Source organism: Vanellus vanellus, assembly GCF_965231255.1.
Source record: "Vanellus vanellus genome assembly, chromosome: 5".
Taxonomy (NCBI): Eukaryota; Metazoa; Chordata; class Aves; order Charadriiformes; family Charadriidae; genus Vanellus; species Vanellus vanellus.
The window spans coordinates 35,811,925-35,829,149 of NC_138910.1; the positions used below are offsets into that span (position 1 = coordinate 35,811,925).

The window sequence follows — 17,225 nt, forward strand, 5'->3', positions numbered from 1 at the left end:
AGTTGTACTCCAGAATTAAATAAAATAGAAAAAACTTTTGAAAAATATTCTTAATATTTATTTTTTAAATCAAATGTAGATCTTTTCAAGTGAAAATTAATACCTGCGTGAGGTGTCAGATGAGGAATGTGGAAAGAGTTGAATACACACACATCCATTTAATAAGATACTGACTGTCACGCTGTCAGCCAAACTGCCCTGCTGAAGAGCCTTACTTTAATTTAGAGCAACAAATTCTGAAAATAAACATCTGAGGTGCTCTCTGTCTTCATCAAATCCCTGGACTATCAGAAAGGTACTAATTAGCATCAAATGCTTTTGTGCTTAATTCACTATGATTTTGACTGAAACAAAATGAGGTAACTAGGCATGCACTATGACCCCCAGGAAGGAATGGTTGGTACCAGATGGTTCAAGACGAAAGCGTGTGACATTCCAGCTGAATAACAGATAAAACAGAGAGGCCAACAGGAATGTTACATACAAGACTGAGCTCCTAAAATAGATGTTTAATGATTCTAAATGTCTGAGATTATTTTTTTTTACTGCTTCTTGAATAATATCATTCCACCACAATAGATCATATGAGGAAAATTTCAGGCTAACAGTAGTTGGCAAGATAAGCATATAATCTGCATTTAAAAATCTGATGTAGATTCATTGATATAAAATAATGAAAAGCACTACCTTTAAAGTTAACTGAACCAATGCTAAATGCGACACAGAATTACAAGCAGGCCAATAGTGCTTCAAAATGCTACTGACAAAGGAAATACTGCAATGTTTTAAAGTAAATCAGTCAAGTGACATGAACTTATTATTTGGAATATTGTTCCTCTTCAGGGTCGGTATGCAATTCCAGAAGATTATAATTATGAGTTACATAAGATTCAGTGGAAGGTTATAAGGATATATTTAAAATATTAACCACCATTCAGAAATAAGACTTTTAAAACATCAGGATAATTAGTTCCATTAAAGTGACATCTCCATTGATACTGCTCTAGCTCTTCCTAACATAAGTCCATCAGCTGATCCGTCTGTTGTGTCACATGCAAATGTGTTAATTAGGCTTATTCATAACTTCCTTTGTTTCCAAGCTGATCAGTGTACGGAATTGTGCCTACATTTTTCATTCCTACTCTAGGGTAAAATCTCCAGAGCTATGAGATAGGCTGGCAGGCGGGGAGGCACTGAAGTCAAGAGATCCCAGCTCCCTACTGCATTGTGTCTGTGCAGTCCCAGTCTGTGAAATGGGTCTGACAAACTGCTATGTCTTGACTGGAAGGTAAGTTGCCGTGTGACAGGATTCGCATTCCAGTGTGCGCTCCTTTTCCATGAAGAAAGTTACTTCACAGGGCTAAAACCACTCAAATATCAGGTTTGAAGATTCTACTCACTAGGAGAAAATTACATGCCCTATGCAATATTTCTTTAAAAAAATCTCTTATGCTTTGAGAGTCAAATTTTATTAATTGGCTGTTATTGCGTCTCTTTGAATCATTACAGACCACATCCTGATATAAGATTCTGCATCAGTAATATATATGGTAAATCTGATGCTGGTGAGAAATCTAGTCAAAATAAATTTGTGGGTAGAGTTTTGGATTGAGAAGAATGCATATAACTAACTCATGTTAGGACAAATTTGATTAGGATTATATATTGTATAACCTGTATTCCCGATAGCTAAGTCAAACCAAGTCAGAACCTGAAAGCCGTCCTGTACCCTTGGTTCTCGGAGTCTATCAGAGATATTTCTTAAGAAACAACAGTACCACTTTGTACTCTATACCACTAGTCTTACAAGTTCTGTTCTTCTATACTAGTTTCATTGCTATATTCATGTAATAGAAGCAAAGCACCTCAAATAACATCCTGTTAACATAAATAAGCTTGAATTCAATTCCTTATAGAAGCACAAATTTAGAGTAAATCTTGAATTAACTGATATTCTGGGATGGTGCTATTTCAAGAGGTCCAACAGGGATGGTATTTTGAAATACAGATCCACACTGTGAAAACCACATGCCTTTTTCTCTTCCTACATACAGGCAGCTCTGACTCTCACAGAATCAAGCACATACATCGTGAGCAGAACAAGAGACGTGATGACACAACAGGATGCAATACAAATATCATTTGCTAAGGAGACTCCTTAAGTCTTCTAGGCAAGCTTCCCTGAGCGAGAAGTGCTGGCGGCCACTGTACCATCACTTGCACTACCAGGGAAAAAGAAACTCAGTTTCATTCTTTCCAGACCTGGGAAACTCAACCTTAAGAACTGATTATACACCCAAAGACACCTTCAGCAGTAAGATATCCTTGGGGAATTTTTTTGGTCCACTAGAAGTAACTGTCCTACCAACAGAAAATTCACTTTCCTCTGGCCCCATTCCCACACACACTCCCTACAGCTATTTCCACCCACACTACAGCTCTTTTTAACTGTGTTTAAAAAGCTGAGAGAGAAATGTGCTGCTGCTGCTGCTGCTGCTAGTGCTCCTCCTCCTCAGGTGGGCGGGTTGGGAGCTGGTCAGTTTTCTGCAGCATTTCTCATTGCTGGATGCGTGGGAGGCTGAGAGCAGGAAGGGAAGGAAGCAGTCCTCTTAGGAGGGGAGGCATATCAAAGCAAGTGGGAAGCAAATAGCCCCTTCCCACCTGCACATGTGCAATTATATGCAAATGAAAAACTAACACAATAGATCTGCAAGCAGAGCTTTCCAAGCTGTGGTCCTAAAAAGGTATCAAACAGCTCGGGTCTCAAAGCCAAATTCAGGGGTGACCAGATCTCTAGGAAGACTGCATTTTTCACCCACGAAGAACAGACCCGTGGGGAGGGAAGAGGGAAAGAGGAAGGGGGAAGGGAAGCGGGCGTTCCTTACAGTTACGGTTTTGTACGGTTTTGTACGTAGGTGGAGGGTGGTTGGTGGGGGGGAGTGACAGATTGCTTGTGGCAGCAGGGAAGAAAAATGTAGGAGGGTGTTTGCCCAGGGTCCTGTCTAACCTAGGGAGTACTGGCAGGGTGGATGCAGCGTGAGTGGTTTGTCTAAGCCAAGATGGTGGGAGGCAAGGAACCCACTGGTGGATGGACCTTGCCTGGGACCTCTCTCCCAGCCTCATCGACACAGCAGCATCTGCAGCAGCACCCAGCCACCCCCACACTTTCCCCAGTGCCCTCTGAGGCCAAAAGAAAATGGAAACTACTTCACTCACACAGTTTCATTATGGATTTGCTTTCATCCTTTTCCAAACATTTCTAGTTCCCCACTGATAAGATGGAAATTAACTAGTGGAGGGAAAAAAAAAAACAAACAAACAAAGAAAAGGCAAAAATTAAAAAAGTTGTTCTTTTTTCTCCCTCTCACACACTTTCTTGTTACTGGAGAAATTCACTACTGCATGCCGTTAGCTGTGCCCTCATCCCAAATCTACAATTTCAGATGTTATATGGATGCATTATTTGAAAAGTCTCTGACTAAAAGCCCTGGGGAAGGCACTCTGTTCCCGTGGGATTGCTCACCTTACAGACAAAAGCAAAAATTTGGTTCTCCATATTACATACGTGGTTCCTGCATTTCAGTCCTTCGCTGACCTGCCCTGTTGTTAGAAAGTGGAGAAACAGATTGGTTTTCCACTTATTTTAAGTCTACTTCTTGTCTCACCGACATCAATGGATGACCCTCCACTGGGTCAGTACTGGGTGTCTATGTTGGAGCAAGAAAATTTGAACCTGTGTCATCTGTGGTGGTGTTTTAGAATATTGTCAACTGAGACTGGACAAAGAAAAAACAATTTGAGGATTGCTTGTCAGTACAGTAATAACCAGTTAGCAAGGATGAACTGGAAATTTTCCCATTCTATTCCTCAAGCCTTCACAGACTCATTTTTCCTTACCTTCAGACACTGTAAGGATGCACTTGCTACCCACACATAGAGAAATTAGATGCTAGCTGTTCGGCCAGCAGAAGAAAAGATCAAATGTATAGCAAGCCTGGATGCAGGAACACGGGACATGATGAAGTACTTGTACCATTTATTATCTGGTCTTGGTGAACTATGCTGGTTGCTCTCAGAGGCAAGTAAGTGAGAAGTACAAATTAATGATTAATTAGGGGTATATAGGTGGCATACAGAACACAGCTGAGTTGCTCTTGGAATCCTTGGGAGCAAGAGCTCCCACATCCTCAAGTTATATGTTGTTCTGGAAAAGAAACAAAACCCAAAAACATCTGCTCAAGTCTAAAGTCCTCCTACGGTCTGCAATTTGTTTTCTCTTTCCAAACCTGCTGAACATGCTGCCAGGAAATTTCTCCAAGGGGAGGAATTACAACCTGCCTATCCTTCTGGCTATTGCAATCGTACCCCCTGAGTTCCTGGCTTGGTTACTAGGGGTGCTGCTCACCCCTAGTATAGCCAGTCTCCTGCAGCCCTCTTTGCTAAGAGTAGTATCATCTATAAACTGCCAGGTGAAAGGTCATCTCATTCTGCTTGTTCTCATAGAACTCAATTATTTTCACTCTTTTTCCTATTTCTACTTATAGAAGTATTTTATTTACTTTTTAGAAAACACTTTCACTTTGATATTCCACTCTGCAGAAAATGGAGTGTGCAAAAGGTCTATTAAAAACCAGGATGATATATGAATTATTTTTTGGACTGGCTTTCAGTCACTAAATGGCTGGCTGTGAGAAAATTGTGATTTTCTAACACCTACCCCCGCCCCCCTCTCCCCCTCCCAAACTATAGGTAAATTCAAGCCATCACCAGCACGTTTTAAAATGAAGTAGAATGCTAGGCTCAAGGAAGATGGCTCTTCTGCCACCATCCCTTCTTCTTGAAACAAATTAAAAAAAAAAAAAAGGGAAAGAATTTAAACATTAAGCATAAATTCATTGTCAGCACTGTGGGAAGAAATCAGTAGCTGTTGCAAGACAATACTTGCTCTTACTTCATTGTTTACAAACGAGCAAGCCCCACTCTTGTTCTAAATTAGACATACAGCTGGAAGACAACAAAGAAAGGGTCTACGCCATTATTTATACTGAAGTTTGGGGTGGTGGTGGAATAGATGGGGGAACAGATTAAAATCAGCATAAGTAAAAGATGAATCAGACCACTGACTTCTATTTTGGACTCTAGAAGCAGACATCCTATGTAATCATGTCCTGATCACAGGCTTGCCCATGTGCAACATGTGCAGGTGGAATTTATTATTTCCAGGGGTTTCAAACAGCCTCCACCTGCTCTTACCCAAGGTTAGCTTCCACACACTGATTTCTTCATTTCCACAGTGACACTAACAAAAAGATTACCCTACAGAAAGGTTCTCTTCATATTTGTTTGTGAAATGTATGGACTTTCAGATATAGGATATGAAGTAAAAAAATGTTATCTGCTTATCAAACTCATCATACTTTGGTTATACCTGGATAAGAGATGCAGAGTTATCTCATCCTCAAAAGTAATTTAAAAACTATAAATATACGTAAGGGTTCAGATTTGGCAACTGTGATAATTTGGTGTCATTTAGACTTTAGATTTAATTGCACGGTACTTGCTGTAAAACAGCATATAGGGCTGTATATACTCAAGATTACACTAATAGACTTCATCTTTGATGATCATATAATCTGTAGGTAAAAGTTCAAATGGTCTGGTTTGCCTAATGAATTCTGCAATTAATTAGTTCACAGTAGGCAGTCTCCCAATGCCTGCAAAAGCACCTCATGTCCTGTTCTCAGTTATTTTTTGTTCACAGTGTATAAGACTCAAAACTGAGACTGCATAATACAAAAATGTTCTGTATCTTTTTTTGTGCCCATTTAGTTTGATTAAGATTTTTTACAACCAAATTTAATATACCCTGAGAGTTACTGCAACGGAAATGCCAATACAGATAACACTGCTATAAGCAGGGGCTGAATCATTTCTTGAAATGAAGAGCAAGGTTGCCCTCTGGGGACTTCTCTAGAAGTGCTTCCAAGAGCTGGGATTTTTTTGTTACAGAAAAATAATTTTGCTACAAGGTTTTAAGATTTTTTTACTTTTTTTTTTTTTAATATGAATGTGAATCAAGACAGCCAGTGCGAAGAACTTGCTACATTGAGAGATGATAAAGCTACATTTCTACCCAATGCACTGTATTGTCATTTACTCCATGGTTCATCACACTTTTCCATATCAGTCTCGTGCTGGTACGTGTCAGCCTAAAACAGTCTGAAATAAAAGTGAATTTAATATTATGGACTCCTACTATGATGTCCATAAATTGTCAAATGCCTTAATTTTCTCTTTTTAAAAAAATGGCAGTTTTGCTGGTGGCAATTTCTGATTCTATTTACGCTGAACACATGCCATCTTTGAGGTCACAGTTCTGTCCCTAGTTGCCTTCAGGGCAGTAACCACGTTAGCTGCTTAATCCCTCTATTTACCTTCTAGGATAACCAGTTTTTGGTGGGATGCTACCTTAGAGCAGCTCTTTAATCCCAGCTCACTAGTCTTGTGTGTGTCAGTAGCTAAGAAGGCAGCACGGGTGTGGCAGCTAGCATAAAAGGATGAGGAGAAACAGGGAGGTCAGAAATTCAGAAACCGGTTTTGCTGCTGAAAACAACACATTGTTAAAAATGATTCTATGATGATCAGAGGGCTGGAGCACTTCTCCTATGATGACAGACTGAGAGAGCTAGGATTGTTCCGCCTGGAGAAGAGAAGGCTCTGGGGAGACCTTATAGCAGCCTTCCAGTACCTAAGGGGGGCCAACAGGAAAGATGGGGAGGGACTTTTTACAAGGGCATGTAGTGATAAGACAAGGGGGAATGGCTTCAAACTGGGAGAGGGTAGATTTAGATTAGATATTAGGAAGAAATTTTTCACTCTGAGGAACAGGTGGCCCAGAGAAGTTGTGAAGGCCCCATCCCTGGAGGTGTTTAAGGCCAGGTTGGATGGGGCTTTGAGCAACCTGGTCTGGTGGGAGGTGTCCCTGCCCATGGCAGTGGGGTTGGAACTCTATGATCTTCAAGATCCCTTCCAACCTAAACCATTCTATGAAAAATGCAGTTTCAGCCCACAAAGGTCGCCTCTGAAGGTAATTTGGCAAGACTTCTTTCCCCAGCTCAGGCAGCAACAGCCGTAGTTGATGTTAATTGCTACACAGGGCATCGTTCACCTCACCCACGGAAGAGCCCGCCTCACCTCGTGTCCTCCCACCTCCCGGCCTAATCCAGGACGGGGAGCAGCCCAGATTCATCCCAAATCCTGTCAAAGTAAGGAAGCGCCTTTTGTCAGTCGCTACGCTGACTGGAAAAGGGCTCCTCAAGGGGGGAGCGGGTGGGCCGCCCGCCTCCGGGCTCCCCCCACCCCCGCCGCCGGCCCTCCCGCCCTCACGTACGTGAGGGCGGGAGGGCCGGCGGCGGGGGGGCGGCGGCGGGCGGCTGCCCCTCAGAGCCACCCGTTTACCCCGGGAAGGGTGAAGAGAACGCAACCCTCCCGCTCGAACGACCGCTTCCCCACCCCCACACGCATGCGCCCTACCCCACGGGCCGTCCCGCTTCACCCGATGACGACGATCGACCGCGCCGGCTGCCGCCATGGCGGCTCGGGTGCTGAGGCCGCTGCCCAGGTAACGGGAATAGCGGCGGTGGCGTCCCTGAGGCGCGGCATAGCTCCTCCCGTAACACCCCCCCACCCCCCCGCCACAGCTGAAGGGCTTTAAATGGCGGCGGCCCCGCAGCTCGGCGGTGCCTTGTGGCAGGGAAGGCCTCTACAGCCGGGGATTGTAAACCCCCCTGAAAAGGCATAAAACAGAATTTAGGCCTAGATTAGCCAGGCCTAGGTTAACCTTCCCATTCTAAAATGAGCGTGTGCGTAAAAAGTAGCCCAGGGTTCTGTGACATTCGAATGTAACGCATTAATTGGCTGTGTTTTGTGCTCTTGAGTAAGCTGGAAGATAAAGCAGTTCGTTAATGCTGGCAAAAGCCTGGTGTCTGAAGTCCAGTGAATGCTTAACTGTCTTCCTCAGTAGAATATGGAGGCAATTAATAAATAACAGCCTCATTACTTAAATTGAGTAACAGGTTCACAGAATGTCCCAGCACGGGTATCTCCGGTCAGCAACGGAGGCACAAGCATTGTTCCAGCTGTTAACATAAACCCTACGTAAATGTGCAAACACACAAGGACATGAGGGCAGGTTTGGTGTCATGGAAGCTTTGGAAACGCAAAAGTTTTTGACATGACCATTTTCTTAAAAATGCTAGCATTTAAACATCAGGAAAAGAGCTATAAATGTTTAAAAGACATAAACTGCTATGTACCAAACATATCCCCCAAACTCTTTGTCTTATTATTTCCAGGTTCACCTTCTAACTTGAACACATCGAAAACATTAGTAGTTGGCATTGGTATCTGCTACCTATTTACTAGTAAGCAAAGAAGTTTCCAACTGTTTTGATATCAAAGTTATACTCTGATTTTACTTGATTTTGAAAAGGAGAATGTAAAACAATTGTGTTCAGAAATTTTTCTGAAAAAGCTTTTTAACTCAGCAGTCATATATTTGGGGATTGTGTAGCTGGTTTATGGGTTTAGCTGTCTTTTTAATATTTCTTTTTCAGGCTGAAACCATTCAACAGACTACAAGTAATATTACAACATTTGGTAAGAACAGCATCTCATTTGACTGAGTTGGAAGCTTTTAGGACTCAAGTACCCTGAGACAGACAGCACATGCGACTTCTAATGTGTTTGCTCACAATGGTTATGAATGCCATTGTTTATTACTCAGGCATAACATTGTCCACTTCTTTGAGCACTTTGTTACAAGTTTTTATTGTAGTGTAAATTAAAGCTTAATTATTTTGGCCTACCTACTTTTACAGTTAGTTTCTGTGTTAGCTTCCATATATTCCTTACATATCATTCCACTGCGAGTTTGAAACCAATTGTAAAAATAATTTAATTGTTTGTTCTCTACTGTTGGAAGTTACTTACAGACAAAAGCAATGTGTACATTTGGTTTTGCAATGTCAAACTGCCAGTAGGGACATATGGAACTGTCATTGTTATAATTCTTGCGGGTATTTTCAGAATATCAGTCTTAAAGAACCATGGTTTTGTGTTTTGTAGTGTAGTGTGTTTTTTTTTTAAATGAACTCAAATGTCATTATCAAACAGTGTCTGGCTCAAAAACTTGTGAGATTTACTACTCTGAAGGACTGAAACGTAAAGTGGTTTCAAAAGAACTGTTTAAGAAATGCAAATAAATCTTAAAGTACAGTGGGAAAGCCTGAGCATACAATTCCAAAATGCATGTTTTATGATCTTAAATAGTGCGTTTTGAGAATATATTTCCATAAACACTCTTGTATGTATGTTATTCAAGGTATCTGACTGATCACATTTGCTTTATTTGTTTTTACATGTACAGAAGATGTCTAAGCATACAGATTCGACAGCTGAAGTGTTGTTGGAAAAGAGAGGAGGTGCAGGAATAATAACTTTGAATAGACCCAAGGCTCTCAATGCGCTAAATCTTTCTATGATCCGACAAATTTATCCACAAATAAAGGTTAGTAGCTTCACTTCTACCCATCCACTATACATATGTTATCCAAAACCAATTTTAAAATTCAGTCTGACACTTAGTGTACTGATTTGAAGAATTAAAGTCTGTGTGAGTGCATTGGCCCATAAGCTCAGATTTATAGGATGGGAAAGAACAGTTTCAAGCAAGTTAGAAAGAGGAGAAGACATGTCAAAAAAACAAGCAGTCAGACAAAGTTAAATTTAGCATTGGATAGAGACACCCATATTAAAACCAGAACTGAATTAAAAGCAAGCAGTGTTTGGCATTTATATGTTCCTTCTGGCAACAGCCAAAGCTGGTCAGTCAGCATGCATGAATTCCAAGCTATACAGTGGTGTTGCCTCTTGATTGGGTGCATGTTTTGTGGGGAGGCTGCGTGGCCGAAATAGAAGATACAAATCATTAGGAAGCAAGCTGCTGTTAGTGTCATTCCTTAAAGAACTTCCTTATGCTTTTACAGGCACTGTTTCTACAAGCTAGTGAAGTAGTGTGAAATTTTAAGTATGCAAATGGTCTTTTTAAATTTAATCATGTTATTTATCATATGCACAAAGTCAAACTTATTAGATACCAGTATTCATTGCATAGTTATCCGCCTTTTGGTATTTTGGTAGACAGTTGTGTTGCAAATTTATGCATTCTTTGAATATTTAAAGAAAGAAATACTTAATTTGTAGTGCTGAGTACCAGGCTTTATTTGAAGCACAACCTTAAAAGGTGGCATAATTTTAAGTACAGTTGATGTTATACAGAAATGTCTTGTCTTTCTTTTATCTGGGTACACTTACTTAAATAAGGGATATATAAGCATAGTTTAAGAGGGGGAAAAAGTCCCACAAAAGGCATCTTGTTCTCAATATTGTTGCACCACTGCTGAAGTCTTGTACCAGTGTTTAATTCAGAAAAAAAAAAAAAACGAAATTCAAAACCATGGTCTTTGTAGCTGGCAAAACATCTGTGCGAAAATTGATTTGGTCTAGTCTATTGATTGCAGTCAGGTTGACAAAATCCATCAACAAATTAAATGCTGTTTTTCTTTGCCATGCATCTTAGATTTACACAACTTTCATGATTTGGCCTGAAACATTGTTATTATATCTTCCATATTCCTAACTTTCTGCCCCAGCATTGTGTTCACATTGAGATTTAGGTTTGGCACTGTTTTAGGGAGCGCTACCTTTCTTCAAGACGTTGGGAGCTCTGCATAGGTGTTTTGCTGAAATATACATGACAGCTCTGCTGATGTCTGATGTCAGGGTTGAATAGGACACAGGAGTGGCAGAAAGACATCTAGCTCTCAAACTTCAGTTTAAGACAAGCTATTTTAAGTATGGCTTGATTTGCTTTTTGAAAAAGCAAGATAAGAATTACAGACAGTATACAGAGAAAGCATTTTTTTGCACAGACTTTAGTCTTACGTGGAAACATTTATGTCTTTTTAGACATGGGAGCAAGATCCTGAAACTTTTCTAATAATTATCAAGGGAACTGGAGGAAAAGCATTTTGTGCTGGGGGTGACATCAGAGGTAAGGACTATAGTCACTTAAACATTTGAAATATCTTTCCAGTTACTACTTTTTGTTGATTTCCTTTATTTACTATGAATAAGGTAAACAAAGGCTTGCTACACAACAGTAAGAAAGATTAGTTGTGCTGACTTCTTATGACACCTTGATGTGCAGATGCTATTTATTTGTCAGGAGACAGCTTTCAGAACATTGTATAAAACAGTAAAAATTGGATCCTAATAGGTAGCTCTGTTACTATTGGATAATTTGTGTCTGATGTTTGAGGTGACTAGATACAGAGCTGACAATGATAATCAATGTATGTGTGATTATTTTGTAACTATGAACTGTAGGAAGTCTCCAAACTGTGAAAATTAGGCATTGTTTTAAATTGTAGGTAAACAAGCAGCATGGGTTATTGTTAAATTGTGTCCTACTCTAATTGGCTTCTCATTTTTAGTATTCAGTCTTCAATATAATCAGTTTTAAGTAACTGTTCTATATATATAGATACAAAATATCACAAACAAGACTACCAGACATTAAGAGGGGTTCCCTAGCATAGAAAACGGACTGCGTTCTTACGAGTATGTGGCAGTGTCTCCAGCATATTAGAATTGACTCAAATTTGAAACTTTGTGTTCCTATTTAAGTTTGAGCAAATTTTGTCAAATAAAATAAAGCAGGATTAAGTTGCTGTTTCATTGCTGTAGGAAAAAAAAAACTTATTATGCAGTATTAATTTTTTTACTTGTATTTTTTGTTAAACTTATAGTTATCTTTAGAATTTTTGTTTCTTTTAAGCCATCACAGATGCAGGAAAAGCTGGAGATAGACTGGCACAAGATTTCTTCAGAGAAGAATATATCTTGAACAATGCCATTGGTATGTTTAATAGCAAATTCTGAAGCAGTACAGTTTTCCTAATAGCGGCTTTGAATGTAAATTCACTTTCACTCTTTTCTAATCTATAAAAGACTGTGATAACATAATAGAAGTAGTATTTTTTTTATTTTTTTTTTACCAAATTCAATACCAGTAGTCTAACATATCTTGGTTTTATAACTTGCATGCAGAATTTGTTTCTTTTGTTTAAGCTATTATGATAGCTACCTTATCCCATCCCATTGTTCTTGTTAGTTATATTTCTGCTATGGCTGAATTAAGTCTTAGATGTAAACAGTGCAGTTTTGTACTGAGTATCACTGGTCTGCTTCAAAGAAGACCCGAGATAAAAATAGATGCATGGAAAAATCATTAATACTCAGTCAGAAAGCAGAAGATCAAATTATGTTAAAGCTTTCCATTTAAATAAACTGCATAAATGAATACTCAAGCTAGGACTTAACTGCCTTAGTTTATTGCAAAGAACCTAGGAGTTTGTGGTCTTAAAATAACTAATAGCATAGACACTGGGTAAGGTTTACTGGGATAAAAGATATTAATTCTTTAGGGTAAAAGTCAAGAGTGTAATGTTTTGGTGAGAAAAAACTTCTCCAGACATACTTTTATTGAATACAGTTTGAGTTTTTAAGCATTGTATCCAGTGTTAGTCAATACAGGAGGAGAGGCGAGTATGTTGCATATCAACTTAGGTCAACAGAAGAGCATAGAGTTATTAGGGTAAGACTAGTTTCTGAAAAGTTGTTTTTACTTCATTTGATAGAATTTCCAGTTTTAGCATGTTTCTCATGTACCTTTCTTGTCTTCGTCAAGAAAAATAGTTTAAGTTTCAGGTACTTAGGGAAAAACTAGTATTACCACAGCAGTTGGACTAGATGATCATTGTAGGTCCCTTCCAACTCACTAGTCTACTCAAATATTGCAAGGGTACATACTTTAAAAGTTTGGGTTTTTTTTTAAATTATTAAGGTGTTCTATGTCTATAATGCATGTAATTACAAAACCTAGATTTTTGATAACTTTGGTATGATTGTATTCCTTTAAGACTAAGATTTCTGCCAAAAAGATTTATTTATATATTATATTTTACAACTTAAAAATACAGAGGAGCTGCTTTCACAGCATTTGCTATTGGAAAGGCATGCTTCTATAGAAATTTAGCACAAAGACTAGCATCTAGAGCCCAAGCATTAGCTTATATGTTCATGTAAGAACAAAGTTAATGCAATTCTGTTATATTTTCTAACTAATAATTTGGAGGATTGAACTGCCTTTTAAAATAGTTCTTTTTTTAAACAAGGATCTGTAGTTGCTGCAGAAAAGCTAGCAACATGGTTTTAGCGGATACCCGTATCAACAATCTGACTGAACTTTAAGTCTGACTTGAAAACACTGAATATGAGGCAGCAGTTTCATTCCCAGTGAAATTCTGAATGTATCCATGAATGGTAATTGAAAGCATGAGGTCTTTAGTTTTACTCCTCCTAAAGGCCCAACAGATAAAGTTGATGGATAAAACTGTGGTACTTTAGGACGTTATCATCTTGACCCGCCTGTGCCGCATTCAGGGTTGTAGTATGCAACAGAGTTGGCAAGACAGAACATGTTTGCATTGCAGTAGTTTATAGTCACATTTTGGCTGAAACCTACCAATGCATCTGGCTTTTTAGTAAAGTACTGGAGGGCTGATACACACTCTGCACTGTTAATCCAGACTGTGAGAGGGGGTAAAAGGGAAACTATTGTGTCCCAACATCCTGCAAGGCTATTTATAATAGCCAGAGGTAGCTAAGTTGTCAGGTATTCACACAGCAAACAATCTGACATTTGATGGTTGTGTAATGTTCTCTTACAACACTCAGAATGCATTACATCAGTAACTGGTGTTTCTTTCCATTGCTTAAGAATGAAATTAAGTAACTTCATTTAAAGTTGATATTTTACTGTTTAATTTACCATTTATTTGCTTTTGCTGAAGTAAGACATGGGGAAATGTGTCACGTATACAGTTAGTCACAGGTCCACTCTTTTGAAAAAAATGCACAATTATTTTTTTTTTTTTACATTTCTTACAGGCACTTGCAAGAAGCCATATGTGGCACTTATTGATGGCATTACAATGGGAGGGGTAAGTTAAGTACCTTGGTATGATATCTGATATAGCTTGTTTTAAAGTAATGTAATATTCTGTAATTGAGTTGAATGAATTGCACACATGACACTTCAAACATTTCAATTCACGAACAAGCATCGTAATCTGAACTTTTGTCTCTTACTTGTCAGGGTAGGTTGCTGCTCTTCTGGTGCTTCTGCTGTTCTTTGATAGCTGGTGCAACTGCTTTCTCTGAGGACCTGGTGATTGCCTTGAGAAAAAGAGAAAAATCCCGTCACTGTTTTCCTGTAGGAAACACCCATCACAAAAGTTTTTAGAGTACTGAAGTGTGAGTTTGTAGATCATACAAGAGCTGAGAAAAGTGTTCCACTCAAAGTGTGTTAAACATTAGCACTATAGAAAAATACAATTAAAGAACAAGTCTTTGAAAAATTGGGAAAATATCATTCTAAGTTATACTTTAACAGACATTCATGAGTTCTGTATTTTTCCAACAAATAATCTGGAAATGCATCTACTTTTTCACCTCTTCAGTACTCCTAAAACATGAGTTGTAAAATCCGGATTCCCCTCCACCCCTGCAAGGCCACACCTTATCACTAAAGCAACATGGAGAAGACTCCATCACATTGCCAGTTATACTCAGTGCTAATAATTATTTCAGCAATTATTGGCTTTAAACACCACAAGTAGGTAGTTAAAAGGGCAATACCATGCTTTGTACATGTTAAATGCTATTCTTTTCAGTTTGACATCTGTTGGATGTATTTGCACCATAGCAGGGAGTAGAATACAATAATCTTAAGTTATTTTGAACAATGAGTTTGACAGTGAAGTCTGTCTGCCGTATTGTCACTTAAATTTATATTGTTTTCTTGCACTTGAGTATGATATGGTTGTACAGTCTATTTAGATTAAATTTGTCAAAGGATGCAAGTGAAACATTACATTGTCCATCACCTGTCATGACTATTCCCTTTCCATCTTTCCTTACACATTTCATTTTGTCTATTTTGGTTGTGGTCTTTTCAGCTTGTGATCTCAACACACAATAGCTCTCTTCCCTTTTGCTTCTCTGCTACCAAATCGCAAAGATCTCAGCTAGATAGCCTTTCCACCCCACACCCAATCTTGTATATGTAAATTGTTTCCAGCATAAAGAGAACTAGTCTTGCAGCTCTTCTTGCAGAAAAAGATTTTTTTATTGAACATAAGAGACCTGAAGATTTGTGGATAAGGGATAGGGAGTCCATTTATTTTATGGAGTTTTGAATAATAGCATGGTTAGTTGTGAAAAAGCAAAATTGCCCAGCAGCCAGTGTCTTTTTAGAGCTTCTATAGATTGCTCATTACAGTTCTGGCCTAAGCAGGAATAGAATTTCATCCTTTGACAGGAAAGTATTTTTTGGACTGAAAAGAGCATAATGGAGTCAGATGAACTGGCATTACTAAGATTCTTTATTAGTTCCCTTTCTTTTAAAGAGCTTTTAAAACTCAGCAGTTAGTCTGAAATTTTAGTTGGATACCCAAATTTTAGTATAGGATACCCAGGTTTCAGTGGGATCTTGATAGAGTTTAACTGCCATTAGAGTTTGAATGACAACTTATTGGCTTATCCTCAATTTGATGATACTGGTAGCAGTTACCTTTATTTGGGGTTAGGGGACTAGATTTTGATTGAGGAGGTACGCAACTTAGCAGAACAAGCAGGCAGGTCCAGATAACTTTAAAACTTTTTTTTAATGTTGAGTGCTGTTAATTTGCACTTGTTCATACAGCTGCAGTTTACTCTGACATAATGTCCTTCCTACAGGAGTGCACGTTTTCATTAACATAATTCCAAACATTGGCACTACACGGAATTATCTCCTGATAATTTAACAAAGGAGGTCAACAGTAGTATTTCTCAACACTGATTAGTTTTTGTGTATGTGTTTTGTGTTAGAGTCACTTTCTATGCTTTTCCTTTCAACCACCTGTAAGATTTGTTTTGATCCCTCTAAATGGATCAGTGCTTACACAGGAAAAGTGCATTAGCTCCCATCTTTCCCCCTCCCTCTTCTCTCACCATTTTCAGCACTGGGAGCCCCATCACAACTGATCTTAATCAAGCTTAAGGCTTGCAGCAGCTGTTTTCTGTTGTGGTACAAATAGGTTCTCTACAGTGGGTTTTTATAGATTAAAACCTCTAGAACAGCCCTTGAACTTGTTATGGTCATAGTGTGATCTTGTTCGGCTTGCTGTATGAAGTACTCCGTCCTACTGTAATTACTAGAACTGCATTTGTATGAAGGAGTTATTCTACTTACAGTATAATTAGATGATTTGTTTTAAATCACTGGGGTGCTAGGTTCTATGTTTTTAACACAATCAGGTCACGTTTCATATGCTCAAGATCTGGCTATCTTAGTCCCTACAAGTCAGTGGGAGCTAGAAACATTTGTCACTTGCAAAATACATAAGTGCCTTTTTAAAAAAAATAAATAATTACATTCAAGCCCTTGGCTTTAGAAGCAAGTGGCTTTAGCCTGGGCTTAAAAATCAAGGGACACCTCTTAAACACTGCAATTTCACGATAAACCATTTATCTATAAATGTAAATGCAAGCAAGTCAATCTCAACCTTGCTTAAAAATGCAGCACTATGTGCATGGAGTGCTCTGTTGTTCTAATGTAAAATAAATTAAAGATCACACAAGTGTATTAGAAACTCCGTTATTATGTGCTTAGGTAGTAAAAGTTGCTACTGATGCACTGATATCATAGATTTGTGATGGTAAAACTTGGAATTGTACCAAATAAAAAAAAAGAACTTGTTCCACTTCAACATTGTTGGCTAGAGGCTGGTAGATGGCTTTCTTGAGAACTTAATTAGCCAACAGATGGGGCTGTGGAGCTTGTTTTCTGCACCTTCTTGTCTATACTGGAATTCATCAAAAATTGATATTCAATATAAATGTATCTTTTTGTACTTATTCAGAGCAGTAAGTTCAAGTGAGAAGTATGTTTGATGAAGCGAAGATGACTGCATGTTACTAAAAAATAGTGAAACAAGTTATACATACCACCTTTACTGCTAAAGGGTGTATAGTGTTGAAGGGAACACTGGACACAT

The 17,225-nt window shown here is 38.7% G+C and overlaps 1 protein-coding gene across 1 annotated transcript in view; it reads left to right on the forward strand.

Annotated features, from left to right (window-relative positions):
- Positions 1–7,568: 7,568 nt before the first annotated feature.
- Positions 7,569–17,225, forward strand: part of HIBCH (3-hydroxyisobutyryl-CoA hydrolase) — a 46,715-nt gene continuing 37,058 nt past the window's right edge. Inside the window, exons 1-6 of the mRNA XM_082483165.1 lie at positions 7,569–7,621; positions 8,616–8,658; positions 9,428–9,568; positions 11,029–11,113; positions 11,900–11,980; positions 14,074–14,126. Coding sequence (XP_082339291.1) covers positions 7,590–7,621; positions 8,616–8,658; positions 9,428–9,568; positions 11,029–11,113; positions 11,900–11,980; positions 14,074–14,126 — 435 coding nt within the window. The 5' untranslated portion in view covers positions 7,569–7,589. The remainder of the gene's footprint in view (positions 7,622–8,615; positions 8,659–9,427; positions 9,569–11,028; positions 11,114–11,899; positions 11,981–14,073; positions 14,127–17,225) is intronic.